Source organism: Lygodium microphyllum, chromosome 30 (assembly GCF_053477565.2).
Source record: "Lygodium microphyllum isolate KBCC chromosome 30, Lygodium_microphyllum_v1.1.10, whole genome shotgun sequence".
NCBI lineage: Eukaryota > Viridiplantae > Streptophyta > Polypodiopsida > Schizaeales > Lygodiaceae > Lygodium > Lygodium microphyllum.
Window position 1 is genome coordinate 58,293,977 of NC_141164.1, and position 17,029 is coordinate 58,311,005.

The following is a 17,029-nucleotide window of genomic DNA, read 5'->3' on the forward strand; positions in this document are numbered from 1 at the left end:
ATGGTGCAACTAGAATGCTTTAGTCCTCAAGGCTCGAATGCATATATGTGAGTTTGTGCGCAAAAGTGAGTTGTATGAATGCACAAGTATGTTTGGTAAATAATCATGTGCATCAACACACGTGTGCTTGTGCATGCTTGCTAAGATCACTAAGTGTCTCGTAATGTGGAAAAGGGGGTGCACTAGAATGCTAGTGAGTTATTCTCTATGAGTGTGAATCCTAGGATGTAGTGGATGAGGAGTGGCCTTAGTGCTTATGTGCACTAAGATAGAATGAATTTACTCATGTGCACGATATTGCATGGAGACACACTAGGGTAGGAAGTCAAAGGACTTAAGAGAAGGAGATTTCTTATGGATATGCACAATTAAGGGTGATCTAAGGGTCAGTTCAGACAATGGCGGACGGATGCTTATGTGGATCATGCTTTCTTTGGATTGTGTGTGAATATATTCAACGGTCAGACATGTATTTCCCAAGTTCTTACCCGGATGCTTGGTTTAAGTGGTAATTTAAGGCCCATCAATTTTGACAGGGGTTTAAATCTCGTGATCGTTTTTGTTCCAAAAAGTTAATGGGCCTTGTCTGATACTTTAAGTTCGGACATGTATAGATTTGCGCAAAAATCATCTTGACAAATCTACTTTTAACACGTCGCCATCACGAGCATGTATGTATGTTTTTAAATGTGGCCTTTTGCACAGTCTGAACCGGGCCTAAATCTATGTGCTCTAGAGAGAGCAAAAAAATTGAAAGAGAGAAAAAATGAGAAAGTAGGGAAAAGAGGGGAGATACCAAGGGGTAGAGAGAGAGAGAGAGAGAGAGAGAGAGAGAATATATAATTTTGAAGAGAGGGAAGGAAAATTTCCGTTCGCTTCGCTCATAAAATTGCTTCTTGGCATAGCCTCCTGAAGTGCGTAGACTCTAGAGGGACGCTACTTCAGACAACACTAAATTCAAAGCTAGCTATATAAACACATACGCATATATTTAAGATAGCAGATAGCAGATGGTAGGAAGTTCTGTTCCAGCTCTTGTGGAAGACGGTTTTAGTGCAGAGGCAATCTATCGTGCAAACAGTGCAATCGTAATAATCAGTCATGGCGACACCGCGCACCCTTTGCTAAGAAGAAAAGGACCCACCCCATCTCTCTCTCTCTCTCTCTCTCTCTCTCTCTCTCTTATTACCTGTCCCCTCCTTTCTCTTCCCGACTTCCTGTCTCCCGCGAGATGCTTCTCTCCCGCGATATCTCTGTCCTGTACGCTCTCTGCCACACCTGTAGCTGCCTACTGCCAACTTCTTAGCTGATTTCGAGATCTCCCGCAGGTCAGAGCTCTGTATTCGCAGTGCATATGAGAGAGAGAGAGAGAGAGAGAGAGAGAGAGAGAGAGAGAGAGAGAGAGAGCGGAATTGAGCTACCTCAACTAACATTCCATCCTTGGTAGAGACTCTATAAGCGATCTGCCTTGATCAGATAGTCTATTAATGCCGCAATTATGCTGGATATGATGGCAATAGTGACCATTGTGGTAGCGATAGTGATAATTGTGGCATAGCTAATGGTCCACTACAGAGGCATTGGGGTGGGCCTTCTTATCCGATTGTGAGTGCATTTGTAAGATGATATCTTTGAATTTTCATTGTATTATTACCACAATTGTGCTGGATATGATGGCCATACTGACAATTGTGGTAGCAGTAGTGATAATTGTGGTATAGATAATGATCCACTGCAGAAACATAGGGGGGGCCTTTTTTGTGCAATTGTGAATTTGTAGTGAAATCTTGGGCATGATATATCTCAATACATATATCTAAATTCAAAACCAGGATCGAGACACTGGGTGCCTTTGGAACGATGAAGTGATCATGACAAGCGATGGATGCCTTTCCCATACATGATTTTGCCCAGTAATGGGTATATTTTCCGTACATCATTGCTGTGATCCACTTCACCTCAGCATCTTATCATAAATTGCCAATACGCTACAGACTGAATTTGCTAGCAGTTTTGACTTTTCATATAGATACTTGCATCATATGGGATTTTAGACTGAAGTCTCCAAGCATCCATCAAGATTTGTTTCCTATCAAGTCTGTACGTATCTGTTGACAATGAAGCGAATGCAAGAGTGAAGTATAAACGGAAGGTTTTTGGTCGCTAGAAGCCAGGAGGTATCATTTATCATGAAGATGATGATGTAAAAAAGATGATATCGGTTTAGTTTTTATTGAATGTGTTAATTTAGGATACTCTAAGTGAACAAGTTACTGAGCTTCAGATTTGGTATACTACATTTTCTCAGTCTTATAAGGTGCAATGTATGGCAGGGATGGAAGGATCTGACTCTACTGCATTAGATACCATTGCTTTACTGCATCGGTTATCACAGCTTGAATCAGGTTGTTTCTATGTTGTTTTCTGTTTTTCCAAGGCAACATCCAGTGAGACAGAATGATCTCTCAATGATATCATGATATTTGAAAAAAAACTTTAATTAGTCCTCAACATGCTATTGCTCAGTGTTATGCAAATGAAAACAAAGGTATTTGTCTTTGGTAGATCATCTTTAGGACTTGCATTGTTTGGTAGATTGAGTCTATCCAAAGCAGTACAGCCATGGATGCTCTATCTGGTTGATGTCATAGTCACAGGTTTGGCTTAGCCACCTTTTATTTTATTGAACATGACATGAGAACCTGCAACCAGCACTTTCTGTACAACGAGTGAGTATTTAGTGAGTCAAGTGATAGTCATGGATTGGATGAAATGCATGTGCTAGGATAGGCTAGTTCTGAATTTTTCTCAGATTTTTGTAAACATTTAGAAGGTCATTCTGATGCTTGAAGGAACTGCATTTGTAGAGAAGACTGGAAAATGCTCATCCAGTTTCTCATGTGACTAACCTACGTACATGAAAGTCTTAGAAGGGTTGACAAATGTCCATCAAGATTCTTGTGACCAACGTACTTACATGAAAAGCTCGGAGAACCTTGCTCTTGTCGCAAAGTTGATCCAACCTCATTTAAGTCCTGTGAATGGACATCAATACCTTGGAGAGGTTTTCCCAGTCTTCGAACACTAGGAATGTTTTAAGCTCATGGTCCACACAAAACTCAAGTTTCCTTTACTCTTAGGATAATCTTGGGCTCTTTTAACATTTTCTCTTGCAAATGCCACTGTTTGGTTCATTTTTTTGAGGAATTAGTCTCTTGAACCCACTGATTTTGCAAACCAACAGCAAAACAAGCTAGGTTGATAGCCATACATAAAGCATGAATGGGCTATGATCTGTCTTTGAATATTTAGAAGATTAGAAACAAATTCCATGATTGTTAGATAATCTTTGGAGTCCAATTGCTTGTTACTCTCATAGGTTGTCCTCTAGAGTTTGGCTCTCCATCTAACCTTTAGATTTGTATGCTCATCGGCTCACAAGTGCTAACAATATTAGAAGGAAGTTTGCAACTCGTATAATTGTGCAATAGACATCCATGCTAGCTTGGGCATTCTTACATTTATTCTACTATTAAATAAGATGAAGCATCTTTGTTTAGTATTTTATGCAGTCCTTGTTTCTTTGTCATTGATTCAAGTTTTGCGTTCTTCTTTTTATGTTCTCTCTTTCTCTCAGCGAGAGGTGGCACTTGGCATATGTACACATAAGCATGCTCGAACACTCTTCAGACGATTGGTACGCAAAAAGAAGCGGGAATACCTGAGCAAACTAGACACAGAAATGTATTCCATGTTCTTGGGACAGGACAGCAAGAGAGCATGGAAAAAGATGCATGAGAACCAGCCACCTTTACAGATTACTAGACCGGATGATTGGCATGGATATGCTTGCACACTCTATGATGTTCCTGGCCAAGAGCCTATGCCACTCCCCTCAACCTCAAGACCAGCAAATTGCAGATTTTTCACAGAAAAAAAAGTGAGGAATGCCATATGGAAACTGAAAAATGGAAAAGCCCAAGATCATGATGGTTTAGTAGCTGAATACTTCGCACATGCTTGTGATATCTTGGCACCAACGCTGGCTCACATCTTTAATAGGGCAGTTTGTGAGGGATTTCCAACCTGTTGGTCAGACCATATTATTGTGCCGCTCTTTAAGAGTGGAGACCCTGCGCTACCTAGTAACTATCGAACTATCATGATTGGACACATGCTGGCCAAAGTATATGGCTCTATCGTGGAACAAGCATTGAGTGAATGGGCCGAGATGCATGGCCTGAGATCAAAAGGCCAGGCTGGCTTCAGGAGGGGATATACAACTCTAGACTATATCTTTACATTGAGGGCAATCATCGAAGAAGGCAAGGCATTCAAGAAAAAGATCTACTGCTGTTTTGTGGACTTTCGCAAGGCCTTTGACACAGTGCCACGTGCTAGACTCATGAGAAGAATGCAAAACATTGATGCGCCTGTAGAGATACAGTGGAGTATCTATGCCTTGTATGAGACAGTGACGGGCAGAGTACGAACACCTGAGGGCATCTCAGATACAATCAATAGCACCATTGGGGTGAAACAAGGCTGTCCACTTTCACCGACACTATTTGGGTTGTACATAGATGAAATTTCAGAATATGTGGACAAAACTGGTGGAGCCGGAGCCAGTCTAGCTGGAGTGCTGATACCATTATTGCTTTATGCCGACGATATTGTACTTATATCTGACTCACCTGAGGGACTAAATAGACACTTGGATGCATTATCAGCTTTTTGCAGAGATAGAGATCTTAAGGTGAACCTTGGGAAAACTAAAGTTATGGTATTTAACACTTCAGCTGCTTGGGTGACAAGAGCTGAGCACCAGTTTACTTTTGATGGAGAGCCAGTGGAGATGGTTAGGCAGTATGTCTATTTGGGGGTCACATTGAAGGGACCACAGTTCTCTTGGAGAGAGACATCAGAGGCTCGTTTGGCAAAAGCATATGTAGCCTTAGGTGCATTGGAGAGGCAATGTGCTCACATACAATTTCATGAGCCGTGCACCAAATTGTGGCTTTTTGACACCCTGGTTACACCCACACTCCTATATAGGGCAGCTATTTGGGGTCCGAGTCTCTTTCACACGAGGAGACAACCTTTGGGAGACCAGGATGGACCAGAGAAGGAATACTATGACGGGTAGGAGCATATGGAAAGACCACTGGTCATGATGATCTCACGTATGATACGAGCGAAGAGCTCGACCCCACATGAGGAGCTCCCCCAAGATAGATACCCACGGCTAGCCTTGGCCTCTTCTAGACAACTAGCAGCAGATGGTGACAGACATTGTTGGTATGCTCAGATGAGTACATGGATGAGTCTACATGGGCTGCAGATTGACAGACTACCCCCCTTTGACTATAGCTTGGATTGCCCTACACTTGACCTAAGCCGATCAAAGCTAAACCATGTGATCAGAGCAGACATACTGAAGTTAGATACGGAGAAGACTTGGATCCGACCCCCCTCCCCCCATGGCACGAGGATGGCACACTACCAGACCCACTTCCTTCAAGTATCTGAGGATGGTTTCATCATCTGACCCAATTACATGGACACACAGCTCCCTCATGGACTGCGCACAGTTATTGGTCAGATCCGCACCTCATCCCACCACTTGAGGATTGAGACAGGCAGATGGGAGGGTATACAGACAGAGGAACGCATATGCCCACTATGCGACAAAGAGCTAGAGACAGAGGAACACTACATTTGCCGATGCACTGCATATTACGATATATGAGGTAGATACCATTGTGTGTTTCGAGAGGGTTTTGGACCCTTGAGACGGATCATGCAGTTTGAGGATCAGAGATGCTTGGGATTCTTCCTCTTGGAGCTCTAGAGGCACAGAGCAACAATTCTACGGAGTAGGAGGCCCCCACAACTCGGCTCACATAGACAGAGAGCAGTCACTAACTTTTTCACTGATACACGACAGAGTATGGCAGATACCACTGCTACTGCCACAGAGCCTACAGGAGTACATCATCATTGGACCTCATCTTTTGTAGGTGTCCCTTTGGATAGAGCAGTGGCACTTAGCCGGTCGAGGCGCCCACGTCCACCCAGACGAAGGCCTAGACATCCACACCACAGACAAATTAAAGCCATCATTGAGCGCCACAGAAGACAGATGCCGAGACACCTCAGCCATGTAGAGATACACCTCCTTAGAGGACAAACATCTCATTGATGGAGAGTTTTCCTTTCCTTTTTCTACTTTCACTTTTAAATCATTGACATGTTTCCCTTTTATAGGACACTATTTCATTTTTTCAGTCTTAGAGGCATGTTTTTCATCTTTTCTCATTCCAGATGAGAAATACACCATCATTGTATGTATTGCTTTGGTCTCATAGGCCACGTTGGCCTTTTAGAGACGTTAATACTCTTTCTCTCTCTCTCTCTCTCTCTCTCTCTCTCTCTCACAATTGCATTGTTTCTTCTGCATGTGCACTCACATACCATAATCGCCAAGTGCTTAGCATCTATGAGAGATGGTGCATTTCTCTATCTCGCTGCTGCATTTCCCCCCTTTCTGCGTCTTTTAGGCCTGCTCATTCTGTTCTTTGCATGTCAATCCCTAAAGGATAGAATTTGTGGTTTGTGGATGGCAATGCACACTCTCTGTGCAGCATCTTCGGCAAAATTCTGTGAGAGTGCACAACAGAAAGAGGAAAGAGAACACATAGAGGGATACAAAGAGAATGCAGGAGAGAGAAGGAACAATGTGACCACAATGGCTGAAGGTACAAGGTTGCAACAGTCAATGCCAACAGGTCATCTAGAGTGTCTAACACACATAAAATGATAGACAAATACAATGTGAGAGCTGCTAATGTCCTCATTTGACTCAGACTGAGGCTTACCGGTAGGAGATGACCACACAAGTCACACATGACGGCTAACACCTCCTCTCAGATCCTGGATGTGATGGAAAGTTAGAGGAGATGCAGATTTGAGGGTGGCAAGAAGAGTGCCAATGCTGATGTAGTCCATTGATCAAGAATGCCAGCCAAGGAGCAAGATCCCCTCTCCATAGGAAAATCTGATAAAATGGAAGGTCACCAAAGAGCAAAGGAAATGGATCACTCTTGAAAACTCCAGTAGGGGATGGGCGGGCCAAGCCTCTAACCTAACTATGAGACGATAGTAAGGAACTGTTGAAGGGGCTACATAGAAACACTAGGGACCAGGGGCCAAGTGGCAGGGAATGGTGGCTTGATGAGGAAGAAAAGGGGTAGCCGCATAAAAGCCCGGGGGGTCCACTAGGATTTACCGTATGGTACTATGTAAGGGAGGGGGGTTATTTAAGGGAAGGAATGTACATTTTATAAGGTAAGGTCCCATAAATAGGGGGTAGATAAGGGGTATTTTCATCTCTCTCTTGCACGTAGGTGACGTGTCCTTATTACTACTAGTGAATCCCCCGTGCATAAAAGAAAGGCCTAAAGTAGAGGGGAAACCCTGAAGCAACTTCTCACGATCTTGGGAAGTCCCTCTGAAACACAAAGGGCTAGGAAATCCATAGCCGCATCATCAATATCGTTTCCCTTTGAAAGGGATGGAAGGTATAAGGGAACCACTAGAGGAGATGATGGGGTGAAACTTGTGGAATAGATGGTGCACAATTGGGAACGAGTGTGGCAATAGGAAATTGCTCGGAGGACCCTACACAATGGAAGGGGAATGGAGCATAGATAGCCCTCTCTCCAGCCAACCCGTCACACAAAAGTGGATCTTGTAGAAGAATCCCCAAGGAAGACGACGGGCTCGGGGAAGATGAGGGTTTTGAGTCCAAGAAGGCCATAAATTGAGAAGAGAGAGAAGCCCAAGTTAGGAACATGTAAGGCCTTGGAAACGGAGCTCGATGGACGGTCATACAATAGAGGCAAAGTGCCAACACCACTAATAGGCACTCGAGAAATGTCACCAGTAGTGACAATATCCTTTAATGGATGGAGATCTTGCAACAAAACACTTGGTGGAGTCATAGGACTCAATGCACCAGTGTCAAAGAGCCAAGGCTACTCACAAGTTGAGATGATCTATGAAGGCTCCTCCACTTGATAAATGTGTAGAAGCACTGATCCGCGGTAATAATGGGTGACGAAGGAGAGAGAGACGAAAGTGCCGATGTAGATCCACCCTTTGCTCCCGGATGAAGGTGAGGGTAAATCCTCCAGCACTTCTCCTCGGAGTGCAAGGTCTTTCCACAATGAGGACACATGGGATATCCTCTACGCTTCCCCACAAAAGCTATATTAGAGTCAGAAGTTGACTCTGACTTCTTCCTCTTTTCTTTCTTTTGCTTGGCTTGCCCTGTACCTATAGATAAAGCCGCATAAGCACGGCCATGTGCACAGGCTCCACAAGAAACTGGCTCATTGTGATGTGTATCCTGCTCAAGCACCAATGGGACTAGCTCCTCCCAAGTGAGAGCCTCCCAGAAAGTGAGAAGAGTGGTGTAGAACAGATCATAGGTCGGTGACCCAAGATATGAGAGAAATGTCACAACTAGGTCCTCTAAAGAAATGTCTATACCAAGGAATAAAAGCTCATCCCAAGTCTTCTCCATCATGTGGATATGATCCCGCATCGTAGGGGAATTTGCTGGCAAAAAGATGTTGTAGCTTCAACTCAAGAGATAATCAATGCCCAAATGTTTGGATTTGAATGAGAGATGTCAATCTCTTCCAAATCTCTATAGCAGTGCGGATACATCTAATATGCTTGAGCATAGAATCTGTACAACTCAATAAGAGACAAGAGCGGGCTTTGGCATTCAACGGTTACCATAAAGCTGCTGAATTTGCGGTCATATCATCATGAGGAGCCATGGTAGGTTGGGGTATAGGGACTATAACAAAATCCCAAAGGTTACAATCGTCGAGGAGACACTCCATGCAGCATGACCATAGAGTGTAGTTCATCCCATCTAGCTTGTCCGATGCGGAGAGAGGGTAGGAGTGGCACTTGCTTAGGAGATGCCATTAATGCCAATTGGGGTCTAGAAGCCCCAGAAGAATATAACGGGAAAGAGTAATAAGATGGTGGTCGGTTTGAATGATCCTGAACCACATGATCTCCCATAGCATACACATTGGCTATAGATGTCAAGGTAATGTGTGCATTTTAGTTTATGCTTAGTTATTAATTGCTGTACTTAAGTGGTTGATTAGGTTTACCAGGGTGGATGTTATTATTTCATCACCTTCATTGATGACTTTGGACGTTTTTGTTGGGTTTATTCATTGGCTAAAAAGTCAAAAGTGTATGATGCATTTTTGGCTTTTGAAACACTTGTGGAGATTCAATCAGGCTATCAGATTAAGCCTCTCCATTCGGATCGAGAGGGGAAATATATGTCTTCCTTGTTGAATAATTTTTTGAAGCAAAAAAAAATTGCACATCAATATACCACTGCATATACTCCATAGCAGAATGGGTTTGTAGAAAGAAAGAATTGGTCACTCATAGAGATGGCGGGATGTATGTTGAAAGCTAAAAAATTGCCACATGGATTTTGGATGGAAGCAGTTATGTGTGCTTGTCACGTTTTGAATAGGTGTTCTTCTAAGGCATTGAAGAATATTACTCCTTTTGGAGCTTGGAACAGTTGTAAACCTTTAGTTTGTCACTTTCGTACTTTTCATTGTCTTGCATATGCTCATATTCCCAAAGTAGTGAGAAAAATGCTGGACAATAAGGCTGTCAAGTGTATATTTGTGGGTTATAGTAGTGAAAGCAAAGGGTACAGGTTGTAGGATCCTATTTCCAAGAAGGTTTTTGTTAGTAGAGATGTGATTCTTGATGAAAAATTAGAATTATCTCTTGCTGGTTATGACACATATCCAGCTGCAAAAGATGTATTTGAGGGGTTGTTGCCTATTTCTTTTGATGATACAGTTGGAGCTTTACTAAATGAACAAAATGTTCAGCTGGCTTCTCCATTAAATAATGCAGAAATTCAGCCTATGGCTAATTTGAATATTCAGCAAAATGTTGAACATGAGGTTCATCGAGAGCATGCACGTAATCAGGAGACTAGACATATACCTAGATGGTACTTGTAGACTCTACAAGACAATCATTTAGATGCTCCTCTTGCTGGTCGTACTCGAAGACAAACACGTTTGCATGATTATGCTAATGCTATGGAGTTTGCTATGGTAGTAAACACGATGATGATGAGCTTGATTCTTTTGAGGATGCACAATAGTGTGCATTGGATGGCAGCAATGCAAGTTGAATATGATTCTATCATGAAGAATCAAATATGTGATTTAGTTACATTGCCTGTTGGCAAAAAAGCCGTTGGTACTAAATGGGTCTATAAGCTGAAACAAAAAGGGAATGGATCAATCGATAAGTACAAGGCCAGGCTTTTGGCAAAAGGCTGTGTGCAAAAGAAAGGCATTGATTATGAGGAGCCATTTGCTCCTACATCTTGTATGATCACTATTAGGTGTATGGTTGTATTGGCTACCCATTATGGTTGGATTGTGCACCAGCTTGACATTAAAATTGTGTTTTTACATGGGGAACTTCAGGACGAAGTGTCAACGGCCCATGGGTTTTGCAGTTAAAGGATCCGAACACTTGGTATGCAAGTTGAAAAAGGTTTTGTATGGTTTGAAACAAGCTCCGCGAGCTTGGTATGCCAAAATTGATGCCTTCTTACTTAGCCAAGTGTTCATTAACAGTCCATTAGAGTCTATTGTTTATGTATGCAAAGAGGGGGATCCTTGCTGGTTATTTTTCTTTATGTGGATGATCTTCTGCTCATAGGACTACATGTTGATCAAAATTTCAGTATTTAAGAAAAGTTTGCAAAAAACTTTTGATATTTCAAATTTGGGGCCTTTGCATTACTATTTGGGCATTCGGTTTATTCATGATTCTAGAGGCATTGGTTTGACATAGTCCAGATAAATTGGTAAACTCCTTGAGAGATTTGGTTTCCATGATTGCAAGGCAGTAAGCACACCAAGGGAGACTGGACTTAAGCTGTCTTTGAATGATGACAGTGATATGTTTGACATTCATACATGTCCCAGTAGTTGAATGCCTTATTTATTCATGCAATACAAGGCCAGATATTTAGTTTGCAGTTTCATCCTTGAGCAAATATATGCACAGGCCACTCATGCCACATTGGCAAGTTGTGAAGTGTATTTTCCGTTACTTGTAGGGCACTAGGACTCTTGGATTGCTTTATGCCAAGGGGGGGCCGCTGCAATTATATGGTTATAGTGATTTTGATTGGGATGGAGATTTTGATTCTCATTACTCTACAAGTGGAAATTGTTTCTTTCTTGGCTCTTCTTGCATTTCTTGGCTTAGCAAGAAACAATCCACTGTTGCCACATCGTCTTGTGAAGCTGAGTATAAGGCAGCTTTCACTACTATAGTTGAATGTATATGGTAGAGACGTTTGTTGGCTGATCTTGATGTATCTGTCACAGAGCCTACTCCTTTGTTTATTGGCAGTTAGAGTGCCATTGCAGTGGCATGGAACCTAGTGTTTCATGCACGCACAAAACACATTGAGATATATTATCACTTTGTTAGAGAGAGGCTACATAGGAGATACCAGCCTTGTCTACTGTCCTACCAACAATAACGTGGCAGATATCTTCATCAAAGCTCTTTCTTGCGACAAATTTGAAGCATTTTGCAATGCTTCAAATTTGATCTCCTTTGATGGATGATCCTTGTATGTTGATCACTTATCACTCTAGGGACATTTGTTGGGTTTTACTCACGTCTATGCTCACACAGGAGTGTCGGTGATCAGCAGGTAGAACATTGGGGTACTTTTTACTCTCCATAAGAGAGATTCTTTCCCCCAGTCACATTATTCTTCGTTTGTGTATTTATGTTACACAGTTTAGTCGCTTACCTCACATTACACATATCTGTGTGTTAATGCACTTTAAGCCACTTACATAACCCTAAAGTCTAAGGATTGTACTTTGTACTTTTGGACTTCACTTTCAATCAATCGAGTGTCGAGAAGTGACCATACCCTCTCTCTATATTGTGTGTACACTCTCCCAAGTTGAGCTGCTGTCCATCATCCTGTTCATCACCAACAATTGTATGCTTTACAGAAGAAGAATATGCCATTTAGATGGACAATAGTGGAAATTTCAGCATTTGAAAGTTAAAGGAGAAGATGACTTCGGATCCTGTGCTTATGTTACTTGATCTAAGGAAGTCATTTGTCGTTTAGTGTGATACATGTGGTAATAACATTGGGGTTGTTCTTATGTGGGATGGTTGTGTTGTGGCTTATGAGAGCCGAATTCTCCTCAGTGTGGAGAAGAATTTGTAGGTCTATGAGAAAGAGCTCTTGGTTGTAATTCATGCAGTCTATATGGAAATATTATTTGTTGAGGATTGATTTTATAGTGCAGACAGAGCATCAAACTTTGATACACTTTTCGATGCAGACAAAGTTGTCAGAGAAACATATGAGGTGGGCAAAATTTTCTCTGTATATTTCATTTTTAGATTGTACATATTAATAGTAAAAATAATGTGGCTGATGCACTGCTACCTAAGTTACAAATTTCAGCCATTAGCATGGTTTATCACATTGAGTTGGATGCCATAAAAGAGCAATATGTTGCTGATTTGGGCTTTGCTAATGTTTATGATCAGTTGTGCAATGGCCAAAGACATGAGTACTTTGTGCCAAGAGATGGATTTCTGATGATGCATGGAAGATTGTGTGCCACAAAGCACTTGAGACCTAGAGTTTCATTGAAAGTCATGCTCCTCCGTATGCAAGACATAGAGGTATTGATGCCATAGCCAAGGTAGTGGAGCATTCCTTTTATTGGCTAGCTTTGAGGCCTAGAGTTATCATTAAAAGTCATGCTCCTCTGTATGTAGGACATAGAGGTATTGATGCCATAGTCAAGGTAGTGGAGCATTCCTTTTATTGGCTAGCTTTGAGGCATGATGTAGAGCAGTTTTTGAGGACATGTATCGTATGTCAGAAGATAAAGCATGATAGGCAAAAGATGTCGGGCTTGTTGTAGCCCTTGCCTATTCTTTATAGGCATTGGTAGAGCATTGTGATGGACTTTATTTTTGAACTTCCTAGGACATCTGTAGGGAATAATGGGATATGGGCTATTATTTGCAAGTTTAGCAAACAGGGCCATTTCATTCCGGTGAGGAAGGAAATAAAGGCTGATTATATGACACCCTTGTTTCTGTAATATATCTTTAAGTATCATGGTACGCTAGAGTCGATCGTCAGTGATCGAGACCCTTGGATGACTAGTTTATTTTGGAAGGGGTTGTTTGAGAATATGGGTACAATGTTGAAATTCTCATCATTCTTTCATCCATAGACAGATGGTCAGTTTGAGCAAACAAATTCCACAGTGTTAGATCTTTTGAGGTGCTATGTTTCAGACCATAAGACACAATGGGAGCAGTATTTGCCATTGGTTGAGTTTGCTTACAACAATACAATGCATAGTTCCATTGGCAAAGCTCTGTTTGAGGTGGTTGAGGGTGGCAAGAAGGTACCATCTATCTTGCAAACTAGGAATAAGATCTTTGTGATTGACCATTATGTGGAAACCTTGGATGTAGCCTATATAAAGATAAAATATGCACTTTAGAGATTACAGGAAAAGCAAAAGAAGGTAGTTGATTACCATAGATGTGCTTCAAAGTTTGTAGAGGGCGCGTTTTGAAAAGGCAAGGCTGAAAAAGATGAAAGAAAGAGAGAGGTTATATCCGAAGTTGAGAATGAGATACTATGGGCCCTTCCAAGTATTGGAGAATATAAGTTATGTGGCATATTGGCTGAAATTACCTCCACATTGGTGGATATACAATGCCTTTCATGTCAGTTTGTTGAGATCATTTCATGGTGATGTGCCAAAGGATATGTCTACTGAAATTTAGCTTGAGGTTGAGGAGTTGGATGAGATCTTGGTACTCGATTAGATCTTGGTACATAAGGAAAGAAAGGTCAAAGGTAAAGTTTCTAGGAGATATTTGGTGAAGTTTTAGAATTATTCACCCAATGGATGCAAAATGGATGGAAGAGGATGACTTGGTAGACCATCCTCTGTTGTTGTAGCTTTACCGAGATGCCTTTCAATTAGAGCCGACTTCAATTTGGGCTCAGTCAGGTTCAGAAGAGTAGGGGTCTGGAGTATTGCCTAATACTCGGGGGGGAGGTAGCACTTCCACTCCTTCAGTTGTGGACAACTCTTGTATGTAGTGGGCCTTGGATGTATTAAGTATGTATCCAAGGTATTGTGCTGACGGTATGTTTGCCATGAGATCACTATTCACTGTACTAGTCATTGTGAGATGTATGCATATGAGTATGGTTGTTATCATGGCTTTGAGACTATAGTTTTGTATCAATTTGAGATTAGTTCATGATCAATTAGGCATGAGCTTTTGCCTCAATTTCGAGATCAAATTTTGATCAGTTTGAGAACTGGTCACTTTTGGGATTAGTTGCGCATCAGTTTTTGCATTAGTTACGCTAATCAGTTTTTCTAATTAGTTTGGGGTAACATTTGTAGCAGTTTGTGATGAGTTCTCAAATCAGAAAATGATCAGTTTATGATTAGATTATGCTTAGTTTTCAATGGTTTAGAGCTGCTTCCATGGATAGCAACATGTTAGTAAATGCAATTGACAGTTTCAGCCATGGCTTGTGCTGAGAATTTTGAGAGTGTGCAATGGAAGTTAACGGAATCACAGAGACAAAGGAATAGAGAGAGACTGCAAGAAAAGAAGAATGAAATCTACACTAAACAAGGAAGAATGCTAATACAATTCATCCCCATTCTTTTGCTTGAGGCAAACACAAATGGGAAGAAAGAAAAAATGTGAAATGGGAATTTGTAACAACTATGAAGCAATGGAAGGGGGTAATTTACATGCAAGTGCAAGTGGTGTTAGAACACTTGGGATTCTAGTTTTGATTTAGCTTGTTTGCTTGCTTACTCAATTTACTATAACATACTAGATTTAGATACATTTTTACAGTTTTAAAAAATTAAAATTAGGGCAACGTATGATTCAGCCCCAAGGTGTGAATCGTACTCCAATCATATTTTCGTACCTGTCTGTGTATGACGTATGATTTCTGTATGAAAAAACTATGCAGCTCACAATGTCAGTGAGGTCACCAGATCAGGCTGATGACGATGATAGCACCAAGTATGGAGGAGATGAAGTGCCAGAGTGTGCACCTGTTGGAGAGTAAGAAGACCGAATGAGATAATTTGCCAAGTGTGGGATAGGCAGGCTATAAATAGCCATAAATGCGCTTAACTAGCCGACCTATAGTATATAGTGATTGACCAGCATTTAATGCTGGTTGCATTGGGAAAATACTAGAAAAAATGACAGGTGGCCATAGAAAAATCGCGACAGGCATGGACAATGTCTAACAAGTGGAGGTAGACTGAGAAATGTAGAAACTGACCTAGAAATGCATACAGGATACTGACAACTCAAGGAAATGCATAGAAATGCAATTGGAAAGCGACTCAAGAGTGACTAGCCTCCCCCATTAAAACACATGACAGACATGTCAAAGCTCCTAATGTCCTCATCTGACTCAGACTGAGGCTCACAAGCAAGAGATGACAAGGCATGACAAACATGACTGCTAACACCCCCGCTCAGATCCTGGATGTGGCAAAAGGCCAAGAAAGAAATGAATCTTGGGGGTGGCAAGAGTAATGCCAAGGTTGATGAAGTCCGTCGATGAAGACTATCAATGAAGAAGCTTCTCACGATCCTAGGTAGCCCCTTTGAAATACGAGGGGCTAGGAGATCCACAGCCGCATCACCGAGATCGTCCCCCACTGAAAAGGATTGGGCGTATGAGGGAACCACTAGAGGAGAGGGTGGGGGATGGGAAGAAACTTGTGGAAAAGATGGTGCACAAGCAGGAATGTGTGTAGCTCGAGAAGGGGAATGGAGCTGGTAAAGCTCACCCTCTTGCCAACTTGTCACTATAATAGTCCTTGTAGAAGAGTCCTTAATATAAATAGTCTGCTTAGTGAAGACAATTCGGGTACCAAGCCTAGTAAGGCCATAAACTAAGAGGAGTGGAAAGAGGAAAACACTGGTGAGAAACTATCGCTAGGCATTGTAGAAGGTTGCCTCCACAATAGGACGATTGAGTGGTGGCAGAAGGTGGATGCCAAGCATAGAGAGATGACATCTAGATGCTAGATGATGTTGCCTCTACACAAATGCTCCACAAAAGGTTGTGTTTGCAGCAAACATAGATGTGGATGGCCTCCTTTGCAAATGCCAAAAAAATGATAGGTGACCATAGAAAAATCCCGACAGGCATGGACAATGTCCGGCAGACAGACTGAGAAATGTAGAAACTGATCTAGAAATGCACACAGAATGCCGACAACTGAAGGAAATGCATAGAAATGCAATCAAACAGTGACTTGAGAGTGATTAGCCTCCCCTATCAAAACACATGACAACATATCAAAGCTTCTAATGTCCTTGTCTTGACTCAGATTGAGGCTCACGAGTAGGAGATGACAAGGCATGACAAACATGATTGCTAAGAAGAATATGCTTTACTATGGTTGTGAAGTCAAAACAGTTGAGAAACATGAGTTATGCATGTATCCAATGGGTTTCTGACAATAGTTTTGAATTATATTTCAGATTTATCATGTTTATGCTGGTTGGAAATTTTCAATAGGTTTGGGGCATATGGCATGGTTGGACAACAGTAGCCAATGTTGTGATTGTGATGCCTTGTGGAAATTCCAATATAGTATGCTTTTCTTTTGGCACAATGCAAGTGCAATTGAGGACGATTGAAGGGATTTCAAGGGGAGATGTGTCATGAGGATGTGAAATTTTAAGATGCTTTAATCTTGCCGATAACATTTGACTAAGTTATTAATCAAATGTGCAAGGTTGTTTAGCATGTGATGCACATGGCAGTTATTTCATGGTAACATGCCAAGGACCCCGAGGATGA

General features: G+C 41.7%; 1 protein-coding gene across 7 annotated transcripts in view; it reads left to right on the forward strand.

The window, feature by feature from the left end:
- The first annotated feature begins 983 nt into the window (after positions 1-983).
- The window catches only part of LOC148009881 (uncharacterized), an 83,020-nt gene continuing 66,974 nt past the window's right edge, over positions 984-17,029 (forward strand). For 3 of the 7 annotated variants that reach the window (XM_087672296.1, XM_087672291.1, XM_087672294.1), the window contains exons 1-2: positions 989-1,328; positions 2,334-2,405. In XM_087672296.1, the coding sequence (XP_087528422.1) occupies positions 2,336-2,405 (70 nt within the window). In that variant the 5' untranslated portion in view covers positions 989-1,328; positions 2,334-2,335. Of the gene's footprint in view, positions 1,329-2,096; positions 2,178-2,333; positions 2,406-17,029 lie in introns of those variants that run through there. The other 4 variants (XM_087672301.1, XM_087672300.1, XM_087672293.1 and 1 more) reach the window with 4 other exon arrangements.